Source organism: Aquarana catesbeiana, linkage group LG09, assembly GCF_042186555.1.
Source record: "Aquarana catesbeiana isolate 2022-GZ linkage group LG09, ASM4218655v1, whole genome shotgun sequence".
In the NCBI taxonomy this organism is placed as follows: Eukaryota; Metazoa; Chordata; class Amphibia; order Anura; family Ranidae; genus Aquarana; species Aquarana catesbeiana.
Window position 1 is genome coordinate 37,821,049 of NC_133332.1, and position 15,564 is coordinate 37,836,612.

The 15,564-nt window shown below is 40.8% G+C and overlaps 1 protein-coding gene across 1 annotated transcript in view; it reads right to left on the minus strand.

Annotated features, from left to right (window-relative positions):
• The window catches only part of LOC141107519 (major histocompatibility complex class I-related gene protein-like), a 45,509-nt gene that overhangs the window by 9,174 nt on the left and 20,771 nt on the right, over nt 1–15,564 (minus strand). Inside the window, exon 5 of the mRNA XM_073598306.1 lies at nt 5,320–5,421. Coding sequence (XP_073454407.1) covers nt 5,320–5,421 — 102 coding nt within the window. The remainder of the gene's footprint in view (nt 1–5,319; nt 5,422–15,564) is intronic.

Here is a 15,564-nt window from a genome sequence, read left to right on the forward strand (position 1 = left end):
TCATGCGTTTTTTCAGGTTTAGCTAAATTGATGTTACCTTTAAATTAATAAATCGCATAACTTTCATACTTGTTGACTAGTAAATCTACATCATGCAAGTCTAGGCCCTATAAGTAAGGAAATAGTCTATCTGCATTGTTTTGAGGTTCAGCAAGGAGCCCCTGATCGGACTTTAAAGACACAGCAAACCAAAGGGATCGTGAACGTCTCTGTGTCCTCCAGGGGATTTATACCAAATCTTATTTGAAGCTCCACCAGTGTATTCATACACTTCCACATGAATTGTTGAGCGGACACTCTATATGGGCTTTATTTAGCCCTGTGATGGTGAATGGAGCTGTGTGATGTGGACACCTACCCCTGTGGCCTATTGGCAATTTTTGTTTTTTTCCTTTGCTGGGAACCCATAGCTTGGATTTATATGATAACAGCTTATGATCATTTATTCCTTTGACAAAATTCCTTCACCTATAGCGGAAATATGAATTATAGACTTCTATCATCAATTATTCGTTTATGAAAGCCTCCTTGTAAGATAGTGAGACCTTTCTCCTTTTCTCTGTATTAATTGCAACCTGAATGTGTCCTGAAGAAGTTTGTTAGAACGAAACGCGTAGACGCATCGGAGCTCACATCATGTATATTCTTATATAGATTATTTTTATATATTTTTTGTCAATGTTTTTGCTACTTATGCATTTGTATTCAATAAAGTTTATTATATTGTTACTTTAAATACGATCCCTTTGGTTTGCTGTGCCTTTAAAGTCCGATCAGGGGCTCCTTGCTGAACCCCACTTTTTTCTTTAGACAATCTAACCATATGGATGTGGCTATAGGAGTGTGTCCCTCTATTTTTTGCACTGTTTTGAGTCGCATTGGATGCATGTCGCATTATGTGAATATCTCTTATTGTCTTATTGAATACAGCTGCTGTATATAAAGTAAAGTTTAGTAATAAAAGATATAGAGAGACATCACAGTCTTTTAGCCCTAATCAATCCATAGTGATATATGTGACTGTTTGCTGAAAATGCTGCATAGCAATTAATAGTCACATAACCTATATTTAGCTCTGTTCTTCTGTCTTGTTTTCTTTATATTTTATTTTCTATTTCCCGTCATTTCTGCCTTTTTCTATCGTTATATAGGTCTGATTCTATGTCTTTATTATCTGAGACATTTATTAAGTCAACCTGTTCTATTTTTAATTTGAATTTTGCTGAAAACGTATCGATCCGTGTCTGCAAATGTATGCCCATAATTGAGTGCCTCTGAATAGTGGAAGAGAAAGATAAAGTGTGATGTACTATATGGGAGATGACATCTAGTGGTGATTCTTTATATAGCAACCCCGAATTGAAAGTGGGAGATACTAACTGCAGTATAAATAGAAACACAATTCATGCCCCTCCTATCCTTGAAACAAACAGAGTTCCTGGAGAAACATGTCGGATTTGGCATCACGACAGACGCTCTATGCGTAGTGGATGACGTATCTCATCGCGCCTGTGCATGCGCAGTTGATCGCCTGAAGCCAGCGGCGACTATCTCGGCTGAGACAAGCGGACGGTGGCCCAGAGGACCTGACACTTACAAAGTGCTGACAGCAAACGGCTCACTGGAGCCCCACGGACCCCGTGGTTTATAAAATGTATTGTGTTTATGAATTTTGCACTTCATATTTTTGTGAATTGTTATATACAGTAATTCACATTTTACACTTCATGTTTTACACCTAGGCACTGAGGAGGTGCTATTGTTGTATATAATATAGCGCTGCACATTGTTGGTTTGTGATTTTGAAGTATCTAGGTATAGTGTCTTTTGATCTATCTTGTATCTAGGTATAGTGTCAGCTGCTCATTGGGTGGTTTAATTTTAGGTCATCGGCAAATTTTCTTTGTTTTTTTGATTTTAATGTAAACCACTGGCTGTTTATTATTGTGTTAAATTATGCAAAAAGAAGTCTGTAAAAAAGTTTTAAGCCAAGGTTCAGTAAGATCTATCAGCACAAGTACGTTTGACTTTGCAAGAATATTAAAATCTTCATGCGGCATTGAGGGTAATGATTTAGACTGCTGGACTGGTTGTGTAATTTTCTAAAGCTGGCCGTATATTATGCAAATTCTTTCCTTCAACCTGTGGGAAATTGCTAAATTCCTCCCGCAACGCTATTGCGTTCTGCTGGTGGAGATCCTTCTCTACCGTCAGGATACAATGATCACTGCTGGTGACTATAGCCGGTTGTCTAGTGAAGAAGGGTCCACTTGTTTGGCGGTGGTATGAAAAGGTTTTCCCTGGGTGCCTGGTAACCTGAGCCACTGTGTCTCATGTGCCTTGGGTGTTTCGCAGGATCCCCCAGATTGGGATATTCCTCTATCCATCTCATTTGTTTGGATGGAGGAATATGTTTGTTTTTTTCATTCAGCCTGCTGGCTGATTAAAGAAAAAAGAACAAACCATTTATGTCCAGCTTTGCATTGACCAGTAACACTAAAAACTTAATGGAAGAATGAAGCTCCTCATCTATATTCCCCACACTCTACTCTAATGTAGCAAGTGCTCTTTAATGGGCTGTTTGTTATATGGGTTGGCCATAGCTTCCCAGACAGAGTTGGCTAATTGACCAGTTAGAGTCACAGTCTGATTGGGCTGACCTGCAATACCAGCAATTGTGGTCTATTTGCAGACCAACACCCAGCTACTATGACTTCAGTATGGAACAGCAGAGAGACCAAAGGCAGCACAGTGCTTAGTTGTTAGCACTTGTACCTTGCAACCCTGGAGTCCTTAGCTTGAGTCCAAATCTACATAAAAAGGTTGAATGTTCTTCCTGGGCTTGCATGAATTTCCTCCGGTTACACCGGTTTCCTCCCACACTCCAAAGACATGCTGGTAGGTTAATTGGTTCCTGTCTAAAATTGTCCCTAGTATGATATTCTACTGAGTGTGTCCAAGATAGCTGCCTCACCATCTACCCCAAAAGCAGATAAATGCGTTTTAAGTCCCCAGGGAGAAAAGCTCTATAGAAAAATAAATTAATAATATTTCATTTCTTATTGACAATGCCAGTTCAAAAAAAAAAGCTTTAACGATACTGTAATATATACCGTATTTATCAGCGTATAAAACGCACTTTTTCCCCCTGAAAATAGGGGGAAAATCGCGGGTGTGTGTTATACGCCGATAAATACTGTAATTGTATAACACATTTCATGCCTTCATTACCTGATATGTGTGGCATTCAGAATCAGAAAGTCTCATGCCCCGTACACACGATCGGAAAATTCCTCCAGCAAAAGTCGGATGTGAGCTTTTGGTCAGAAATTCCGATCGTGTGTATGCTCCATCGTACTTTTGCTGGCGGAATTCCCACCAGCAAAAGACTGAGAGCAGGTTCTCTATTTTCCCATCGGAAAAAGTTCCTATCGGAAATTCCATTCGTCTGTATGCAATTTCGACGCGCAAAAAACGGCGCATGCTCGGAAACAATTCGACGCATGCCCGGAAGCATCAAACTTCATTTTCTCGGCTCGTCGTAGTGTTGTACATCACCGCGTTCTTGACGGTCGTAATTTCAGCGAACTTTTGCATGACCGTGTGTATGCAAGGCAAGCTTGAGCGGAATTTTTTTTCTCACTCAGTTTTTTCTGTTGGAATTTCCGATCGTGTGTACGGGGCATCAGGTTCCTTTTGCCATTTTACTTAAAAATAAATTAAAATGTAAAATGTTACAATTGCATGGCATACTGAAAAACAGTAGTAAAGGCGCCAAAAGAAAAACGATTTAACCAATATTACAATCTAAATATTTATTTAGAATAAAATGGGCACCAAGAGTAAGCCCAAAAATCATTCTTACTGTAAAAACACTTTATATTCAAAACGCTGCTGCTCTGTAATAGCCGTCGCCATATCAACTGTGGTCTTCCGTGTCTGTATTCTAATATACTTCCGCCCGCATTCAATTTACCTCTCTCCGTAATCCCGCGCATGCGCACTAGTAGCCGTATCCAAGCCCCTTCTTCGTTTCCAGTTACTACAAAAACGAACGTCGCGCGAATCAGAGACTATCCTGTTGCTGACTTACTTGGAAGCATTGTGGGATGTCGGGGCTCACGTCGACAATAGGAAATAACGCAGCCCCGGCATAGACACTGCATTTTTCCGGCAGGGTCCCTGCTTGCCCGAAAATGTGGAACATTTGGACATATGGCGCATGCGCGGGCTACGTCATTAGCCACAAATATACCTACAGCTCGCAAGGCAAGCAGGTAAGGAGACATTCTTCTAAAGCAAATAATTATAAAACCTGCTATTGTCCACAGGAAGAAAAGTCATCATATTGGGTATTCAACCACTTTAATAGACATTTTAAGATACAAATCATCCACCTGTGTCCAGACTATGGGCAATATACTATTTTTACATTTTCTTAACAAGCAGTAAAAGCTTCAGCCTGAAGATTGCTCAAAATTCACAAAACATTATATATTTTGTGAAAGCAGACATACTAGAGATTAAAATAGTGGTGGTTCCTGTTGTTATGTCAAATGATATTAAAATGATGGTTTATAAAACTAGAAAACTCAAAATTTCTGTAAAAATACAAGTTAATTTTAGGGCACACAAACACAATACATTACTAAATTTTGGTTAAAATATAAAAGATGAAGTTGTGCTGACTAAATAGATACCCAATATGTCAAGCCTTAAAATTGCGTGTGCCCATAAAATTGTGACAAACTTCGGTACCCTATATTTTCCATAGGCAGCAATTTAAAAGCCCCCACAGGTCATCAGTTTAGAGATAACTGTGAATAAACGGGCCTACAATTATTGCTTTCATTGCAGAGTGCATGGTGATGTCACAATTGACATTTTCTTGCATAGGCGCCCCGACACCTGCATTTACATTTGTACGTATGTGTATGTGGGGGTGGGCTCAAAACATTTTTTGGGGGGGTTTAAATACTTAGGTGTAACTTTAATTGTTTACACTTTTTAATTATTTTTCTTTTCATCACATGGGGACAAAAAGTCCCCAATGTGATGATCTTTTTTCAGGTTCTCTTTAAAAAGACATCAGATGTCCAAAAAGACCCCTGATGACTCACCTATCCTCTAATGAAGCTAATATAACACAGATCGCACTACAGTAGCTTCTTCTCCTTCCATAATGGCTGGGGAAAGTGACAACAAGACCTGGAAGAATAGATTTTCTCTGATCTCCCACCCCTTTACACGGCAGTACCAGCCATGCACATATGGGGGGTGTGTGCATGTGATCAGGCGGCTGCATAGGGGAATGGGTACCTGGTTTTGACAGATTCCTTCCACTTTCTAGGTTATCCGAGTGGTGGGGGTTTTGCGTGCGCAGTAGGCATCCAGCTGTCTCAGGTTCCTTTTTCCATTTTCCTTAAAAATACATTAAAATGTAAAATTGCAAGGCATACTAAAATAAAACGTAATAGACACCTTTAGCCCAAAGATTACTTAAAACCCCCAAAACATTATTTATTTTCTGAAAGCAGACATATTAGAGAATAAAATAGTGGTAGTTCCTGTTTTTATGTCACATGGTATTAGCGCATTGGTCTATGAAACTAAACATATCAGTAAAAATACACTGAAGTTAATTTTAGGGCACACAAACAGAATATATTACCCAATTTGTGGTAACAAATAAAGTATAAAGTTGTGCGACTAAACAGATACCCAATATGTCAAGCCTTTAAATTGCGTGTTCCCATGAACTACTACTGTAGCCTATATTTTCCATAGGCAACAATTTAAAAGCCCCTACAGGTCATCAATTTTAGAGATAAGTGAATAAATGGGCCTAGAATTATTGCTGTCATTGCAGCATGAATGGTGATATGTCACAATTGATGTTTTCTTGCATAGGCACCCCTATATGTGCATTTACATTTGTACGTATGTGTGGGTGGGCTCAAAAAAAAATGTAGGTGTAACTTTAATTTTTTATACTTTTTTAAATTTCTTTACTTTTCATCACACAGGGGACAAAAAATCTCCAATATGATTTTTTTTTTCACGTTCTCTTTAAAGAGACATCAGATGTCCAAAATACTCCAGATGTCTCACCTGTCCTCTAATGAAGCTAATGGAACACAGATCACACTCCAGTAGCTTATTCTCCTTCCATAATGGCTGGGGAAAGTGGAACCCGGAATAATGGACTTTCACTGATCTCATAGTTACATAGTTACATAGTAGGTGAGGTTGAAAAAAGACACAAGTCCATCAAGTCCAACCCATGTGTGTAATTATATGTCAGTATTACATTGTATATCCCTGTATGTTGTGGTCGTTCAGGTGCTTATCTAATAGTTTTTTGAAACCATCGATGTTCCCAGCTGAAACCACCGCCTGTGGAAGGGAATTCCACATCCTTGCCGCTCTTACAGTAAAGAACCCTCTACGTAGTTTGAGGTTAAATCTAATTTATTCTAATGTTAATGAGTGGCCACGTGTCTTATTAACCACTTCAGCCCCAGAAGAATTTACCCCCTTCCTGACCAGTGCGTTTTTTGCGATTCGGCACTGCGTCGCTTTAACTGACAATTGCGTGGTCATGCGATGTGGCTCCCAAACAAAATTGACATCCTTTTTTTCCCCACAAATAGAGCTTTCTTTTGGTGGTATTTGATCACCTCTGCGGTTTTTATTTTTTGCGCTATAAACAAAAAAAAAATGCGACAATTTTGAAAAAAAACGCATTATTTTTTCCTTTTTGCTATAATAAATATCCCCAAAAAATATTTAAAAAAACATTTTTTTTCATCAGTTTAGTTCGATACATATTCTTCTACATATTTTTGGTAAAAAAAAAATTGCAATAAGCATTTATTGATTGGTTTGCGCAAAATCTATAGAGTTTACAAAATAGGGGATAGTTTTATGGCATTTTTAATATTAATTTTTTTTTTTACTAGTAATGGCGGCGATCAGCGATTTTTATCATGACTGCTACATTATGGCGGACACATCGGACATTTTTGACACATTTTTGGGACCATTGTCATTTATACAGCAATCAGTGCTATACAAATGCACTGATTCCTATGTAAATGACACTGGCAGTGAAGGGGTTAACCACTAGGGGGCTAGGGAAGGGTTAAGTGTGTCCTAGGGAAGTGTTACTAACTGTGGGGGGGGGGCGTGGCTACATGTGACACGTCACTGATCTCTTCTCCCAATCACAGGGAGCAGAGATCAGTGACACTGTTACTAGGCAGAACGGGGAGATGCTTGTTTACATTAGCATCTCCCCGTTCGTCCTCTCCGTGAAGTGAACGCGGGTACCCCCACGCCGATCGAGTCCACGGGACCCGCGACCCGACTCACGGAGCTCCTAGCCGGCAGCGCACACGCAATGGCACGGCGGCAAATACAAAGGGATGTACGGGTACGCCCATTTGCCCAGCCGTGCCATTCTGCCAACGTACATCGGCGTCCGCCGGTCGGGAACCGGTTAAACTCCCTTCCGCTGAAAAGTTTTATCCCTATTGTGGGGTCACCAGTACGGTATTTGTAAATTGAAATTATATTCCCTCTCAAGCGTCTCTTCTCCAGAGAGAATAAGTTCAGTGCTCGCAACCTTTCCTCATAACTAATATCCTCCAGACCCTTTATTAGCTTTGTTGCCCTTCTTTGTACTCACTCCATTTCCAGTACATCCTTCCTGAGGACTGGTGCCCAGAACTGGACAGCATACTCCAGGTGATACCGGACCAGAGTCTTGTAGAGTGAGAGAATTATCACTTTATCCCTTAAGTTAATCCCCTTTTTAATGCATGCCAATATTCGGTTTGCTTTGTTAGCAGCAGCTTGGCATTGCATGCCATTGCTGAGCCTGTCGTCTACTAGGACCCCCAGGTCCTTTTCCATCCTAGATTCCCCCAGAGGTTCTCCCCCCAGTGTATAGATTGTATTCACATTTTTGCCACCCAAATGCATTATTTCACATTTTTCTACATTAAACCTCATTTGCCATGTAGTTGCCCACCCCATTAATATGCTCAGATCTTCTTGCAAGGTTTCCACATCCTGCGGAGAAGTTATTGCCCTGCTTAGCTTATTATCATCCGCAAATACAGAGATTGAACTGTTTACCCCATCCTCCAGGTTGTTTATGAACAAATAAATAGGATTGGTCCCAGCACAGAACCCTGGGGGACCCCACTACCCACCCCTGACCATTCCGAGTACTCCCCATTTATCACCACCCTCTGAACACGCCCTTGTAGCCAGTTTTCAATCCATGTACTCACCCTATGGTCCATGCCAACGGACCTTACTTTGTACAGTAAACATTTATGGGGAACTGTGTCAAATGCTTTTGCAAAATCCAGATACACCACGTCTACGGGCCTTCCTTTATCTAGATGGCAGCTCACCTCCTCATAGAGGGTTAATGGATTGGTTTGGCAAGAACGATGCTTCATGAATCCATGCTGATTACTGCTAATGATACCGTTTTCATTACTAAAATCTTGTATGTAGTCCTTTATCATCCCCTCCAGGAGCTTGCATACTATTGATGTTAGGCTAACTGGTCTAATTCCCAGGGATGTATTTTGGCCCTTTTTTAAATATTGGTGCTACATTGGCTTTTCTCCAATCAGCTGATACCATTCCAGTTACTAGACTGTCAGTAAAAATTAGGAACAATGACTTGACTGAGTTCCTTAAGGATCCTCGGGTGCAAGCCATCTGGTCCTGGTGTCTTAATAATGTTAAGTTTTCCAAGTCTATCTCTAATTCTGTCCTGTTAGCCATGAAGGTGCTTCCTGTGATGTGTCATGAGGATAAACACTGCAGTTTTGGTTACGGAAGCCCCACGATTCCCTCGTGAAGACTGAGAAGAATAAATTCAATACCTTCGCCATCTCCCCATCTTTTGTAACCAGATCTCCTTCCTCATTCTTTATGGGGTCAATATGGTCTGTCCTCTACTGTTTATATACTTAAAGAATTTCTTGGGTTTTTGTTTTGCTCTCCTCCACTATGTGTCTTTTGTGTTCTAGCCGCCCTAATTGCACCCTTACATTTCTTGTTGCATTCTTTGTAAAGTCTGAATGCTGATGATGATCCCTCAACCTTGTGTTTTTTGAAGGCCTTCTCCTTTGCTTTTATATGCATTTTTAAATTAGAGTTAAGCCATCCAGGACTTTTGTTCACTCTTTTAAATGTATTACCCAATGGGGTGCACTGGCTCATGCCCTTATTTATTATGCTCTTAAAGCAAACCCATCTCTCCTTCGTGTTCTTTATTCCTAAAATTCTATCATAATTTATATCTTCTAGCAAGGTTCGTAGTTTAGGGAAGTTGGCTCTTTTGAAATTCAGTGTCTTTGTATTACCCTTATGTTTCCTATATGTGTGATTTTTACTGAAGCTGATTGACCTGTGATCGCTGTTTCCTAAATTGCCCCTTATTTCCACATGCGTGATCAGGTCTGTATTGTTGGTAATCAGTAGGTCTAGTAACGGTGTGTCTACCATTTTACACATTAAATTGTCCTGCAAGACATTTAGGAACCGGCGAGCCTTAAATGAATGTGTGGTTCCTTCCGCCCAATCTATGTCTGGATAAATAAAATGATAACACATCCCATCCTTGCTGTTAATCCAAATTGTGATAGGAGGTCCGTCTCCCCCTCCTCCCTCAGGGTAGGGGGAGTATTGCATACTCCCAGTCTTATTTTCCCCTTAGTTTCATCTCTTTGGAGCTCTACCCATAAGGATTCCACCTCCTCCCTAGCTCCCTTAGTGATGTCATCTCTCACATTCACTTGTACATTATTCTTAATATACAGGCATACCCCTCCCCCTTTTTTACCCTCTCTATCCCTGCGATAAAGGGAATACCCTTGAATGGTTACCAGCCAATCATGAGAGCTGTTGAACCAAGTCTCTGAAATTCCCACAAAATCTAAATCCTCCTCGTACAACAGTATCTCTAGTTCTCCCATCTTGTCCACCAGGCTCCTGGCATTGGTGAACATGCCACGTAGTTAAGACCGGTCGCATACTGTCCTCTTATTTGGTGTTCTGAGATTGCAAATAGGACTTGTTACTACACTTACCATGGGTTCGTCTTATATAGCTGATCTTATATATAACATATAACTTGCAGGTACCTACTTGGGACATATATAATAATGTAATAATATATAATATGACATATTACATATGTCCCAATTAGGTATCTGCAATTTATATGTTGTCTCACACAGAGATGCAATAGATATGATGACTGTCATATCTAATCTTTCTACACCTAGTGATCCCATTGTGGTATGAGTTCCCTGGATGTTCCAGCGCCTGCCCAGGAAGTTATTGTGCTAGTGCTACCCTCTACTAAGGTGGGTCCCACATGATAAACACATGACTATAGGAAATGTTTGATTATATATATATATATATATATATATATATATATATATATATATATATATATATATAATCAATGTAAATAAATGTATGAATATTATGTAAATGCTATGGTCTTTTTCTAGATGTGTGCTGTATGGTTTTCATAGCCCTGTTGAAGCAAATCTTTGCGAAAGTCATTGGCGCATGAAGACCCAATGTACCAGTATTCATTCTCTGGTGTATAAACACAAGCAGTGAATTCAATCAGCACAATCATTGTTTTTAATTATTGAGATGCATATATACTATGTGATATTTTAATGTTTACTACCGAATAAACCGTAATATTTTAAAGTACTGATTGTTGTGCTCCTTCTGTGGCCTGCATAGTCCGATACGCTTGTGTTCTTCTTCCATTATATTGACTTCTATCAAGTGGGAGTGGCCACACATGGATTAAAATTCAGCCAGTCCCTGTTGAGTCAGTCAAATTTTGATCCATCCATGGCCAGCTTTACAAGAACAATTAGCACTACTACTGTATAAACAACAGTAGGGTCAGACTAAAAAAGTGTGTGGCAATAAAATTTGGACAGGCAGATTGCATAACTGTATTAACAGATGCATACACAAGAGCATTAGTTGACTACACAATAGCAGGAGAAACAGAACAAGAAGTAGTAATAGTAGAGAAAGAAGCATGGCCAGCTAACAAAAGGAGAAACAGCTAGGCTATTATTAACTTTAGATAATGACTAAGTAGTTGTACTAAGCATACATAACGAAACAGACCCCCAGCCTGATAAACACCACTTGGCTGGAGGGGTTGCATATGCACCTCCAGATTCTGGGCACAATCTGGTTCATCCATGCCTGCTAGAGAACCTCTGTGCCCAGAACATGCTGACAATGTTTGGGATTGCCAGTCAGAAGCCTCATCCGCTCCAAATGAACCTTGCCTGTCAAGACATCTCCATGACAGCTACAGGTGGGACATCCACCCCAGGCCTTCCTTCTTCTGGCCCATGGTGCTGATGGGAATAAAACTGTACTCCTCTATATCTTTCTGTTAGTGTGCTCTATACCATGGAAACAGCAAACATCGGATCCTGTTGGGAACACTGGGAGTATCTTTTGGAGAAATCTGTGGACACTGAGCAGATCTTCTTGGTTCTGGCTGCTTTCTGCATCCTCAGAAGGCTCAGGTTGTGCAGACAGACTGGCATTAGCATAGCTCCCAACTGTCCCTCTTTCCTCCTCAATTGTCCTTCATTTTGGTCTGATCTATATACTTGTAAATAAAATGCACATTTTTATCCTTCAAAATGTGTTTTACAATGCTAAACCTTTCATCCAATTTCTAAATTGCTTTGTAAATGTTAAAAGCTAGTATAAAGAAAGAGTAGTGGTAAAAAGCACTTGTGGGTTTAACCACTTGCCGACCGCCTAACGTAGATATACGTCGGCAGAATGGCACGGGCAGGCAGAATCACGTATATCACGCCAGTACCGCTAACACCCACGCACGCAGCATACACCTCCCTTAGTGGTATAGTATCTGTACGGATCAATATCTGATCCAATCAGATCTATACTAGCGTCCCCAGCAGTTTAGGGTTCCCGAAAACGCAGTGTTAGCGGGATCAGCCCAGATACCCGCTAGCACCTGCGTTTTGCCCCTCTGCCCGGCCCACCCAAGTGCAGTATCGATCGATCACTGACACTTACAAAACACTAAACGCATAACTGCAGCGTTCGCAGAGTCAGGCCTGATTCCTGCGATCGCTAACAGTTTTTCTGGTAGCGTTTTGGTGAACTGGCAAGCACCAGCCCCAGGCAGCGTCAGGTTAGCGCCAGTACCGCTAACACCCACGCACGCAGCATACGCCTCCCTTAGTGGTATAGTATCTGATCGGATCAATATCTGATCCGATCAGATCTATACTAGCGTCCCCAGCAGTTTAGGGTTCCCACAAACGCAGTGTTAGCGGGATCAGCCCAGATACCTGCTAGCACCTGCGTTTTGCCCCTCCACCCGGCCCAGCCCAGCCCACCCAAGTGCAGTATCGATCGATCACTGACACTTACAAAACACTAAACGCATAACTGCAGTGTTCGCAGAGTCAGGCCTGATCCTTGCGATCGCTAACAGTTTTTTTGGTAGCGTTTTGGTGAACTGGCAAGCACCAGCGGCCTAGTACACCCCGGTCATAGTCAAACCAGCACTGCAGTAACACTTGGTGACGTGGCGAGTCCCATAAGTGCAGTTCAAGCTGGTGAGGTGGCAAGCACAAGTAGTGTCCCGCTGCCACCAAAAAGACAAACACAGGCCCGTCGTGCCCATAGTGCCCTTCCTGCTGCATTCGCCAATCCTAATTGGGGACCCACCGCTTCTGCAGCGCCCGTACTTCCCCCATTCACATCCCCAACCAAATGCAGTCGGCTGCATGAGAGGCATTTTCTTTATGTCCTCCCGAGTACCCCTACCCAACGAACCCCCCAAAAAAGATGTTGTGTCTGCAGCAAGCGCAGATATAGGCGTGACACCCACTATTATTGTCCCTCCTGTCCTGACAATCCTGGTCTTTGCATTGGTGAATGTTTTGAACACTACCATTCACTAGTTGAGTATTAGCGTAGGGTACAGCATTGCACAGACTAGGCACACTTTCACAGGGTCTCCCAAGATGCCATCGCATTTTGAGAGACCCGAACCTGGAACCGGTTACAGTTATAAAAGTTAGTTACAAAAAAAAGTGTAAAAAAAAAAAAAAAAAAAAAAAAACACATACAAAAATATAAAATAAAAAAAAAAATAGTTGTCGTTTTATTGTTCTTTCTCTCTCTATTCTCTCTCTCTATTGTTCTGTTCTTTTTTACTGTATTCTATTCTGCAATGTTTTATTGTTGTTATGTTTTATCATGTTTGCTTTTCAGGTATGCAATTTTTTATACCTTACCGTTTACTGTGCTTTATTGTTAACCATTTTTTTGTCTTCAGGTACGCCATTCACGACTTTGAGTGGTTATACCAGAATGATGCCTGCAGGTTTAGGTATCATCTTGGTATCATTCTTTTCAGCCAGCGGTCGGCTTTCATGTAAAAGCAATCCTAGCGGCTAATTAGCCTCTAGACTGCTTTTACAAGCAGTGGGAGGGAATGCCCCTCCCCCCCCAACGTCTTCCGTGTTTTTCTCTGGCTCTCCTGTCTCAACAGGGAACCTGAAAATGCAGCCGGTGATTCAGCCAGCTGACCATAGAGCTGATCAGAGACCAGAGTGGCTCCAAACATCTCTATGGCCTAAGAAACCGGAAGCTACGAGCATTTTATGACTTAGATTTCGCCGGATGTAAACAGCGCCATTGGGAAATTGGGAAAGCATTTTATCACACCGATCTTGGTGTGGTCAGATGCTTTGAGGGCAGAGGAGAAATCTAGGGTCTAATAGACCCCAATTTTTGCAAAAAAGAGTACCTGTCACTACCTATTGCTATGATAGGGGATATTTACATTCCCTGAGATAACAATAAAAATGATTAAAAAAAAAAAAAAATGAAAGGAACAGTTTAAAAATAAGATAAAAAAATAATAATAATAAAGGAAAAAAAAAAAAAAAAAAAAAGCACCCCTGTCCCCCCTGCTCTCGCGCTAAGGCGAACGCAAGCGTCGGTCTGGCGTCAAATGTAAACAGCAATTGCACCATGCATGTGAGGTATCGCCGCGAAGGTCAGATCGAGGGCAGTATTTTTAGCAGTAGACCTCCTCTGTAAATCTAAAGTGGTAACCTGTAAAGGCTTTTAAAGGCTTTTAAAAATGTATTTAGTTTGTCGCCACTGCACGTTTGTGCGCAATTTTAAAGCATGTCATGTTTGGTATCCATGTACTCGGCCTAAGATCATCTTTTTTATTCCATCAAACATTTGGGCAATATAGTGTGTTTTAGTGCATTAAAATGTAAAAAAGTGTGTTTTTTCCCCAAAAAATGCGTTTGAAAAATCGCTGCGCAAATACTGTGTGAAAAAAAAAAATGAAACACCCACCATTTTAATCTGTAGGGCATTTGCTTTAAAAAAAATATATAATGTTTGGGGGTTCAAAGTAATTTTCTTGCAAAAAAAAATTATTTTTTTATGTAAACAATAAGTGTCAGAAAGGGCTTTGTCTTCAAGTGGTTAGAAGTGTGGGTGATGTGTGACATAAGCTTCTAGATGTTGTGCATAAAATGCCAGGACAGTTCAAAACCCCCCCAAATGACCCCATTTTGGAAAGTAGACACCCCAAGCTATTTGCTGAGAGTCATGTTGAGTCCATGGAATAATTTATATTGTGACACAAGTTGCGGGAAAGAGACAATTTTTTATTTTTTTTATTTTTTTTTGCACAAAGTTGTCACTAAATGATATATTGCTCAAACATGCCATGGGAATATGTGAAATTACACCCCAAAATACATTCTGCTGCTTCTCCTGAGTACGGGGATACCACATGTGTGAGACTTTTTGGGAGCCTAGCCGCGTACGGGACCCCGAAAACCAAGCACCGCCTTCAGGCTTTCTAAGGCCGTAAATTTTTGATTTCACTCTTCACTGCCTATCACAGTTTCGGAGGCCATGGAATGCCCAGGTGGCAAAAAAAACCCCCAAATGACCCCATTTTGGAAAGTAGACACCCCAAGCTATTTGATGAGAGGTATAGTGAGTATTTTGCAGACCTCACTTTTTGTCACAAAGTTTTGAAAATTGAAAAAAGAAAAAAAAAAATGTTTTTTCTCGTCTTTCTTTATTTTCAAAAACAAATGAGAGCTGCAAAATACTCACCATGCCTCTCAGCAAATAGCTTGGGGTGTCTACTTTCCAAAATGGGGTCATTTGGGGGGGTTTTATGTCATCTGGGCATTTTATGGCCTTCAAAACTGTGATAGGTAGTGAGGAGTAAAATCAAAAATGTACGCCCTTAGAAATCCTGAAGGCAGTGATTGGTTTTCGGGGCCCCGTACGCGGCTAGGCTCCCAAAAAGTCCCACACATGTGGTATCCCCATACTCAGGAGAAGCAGCTAAATGTATTTTGGGGTGCAATTCCACATAGGCCCATGGCCTGTGTGAGCAATATATCATTTAGTGACAACTTTTTGTAATTTTTTTTTTTTTTTTGTCAT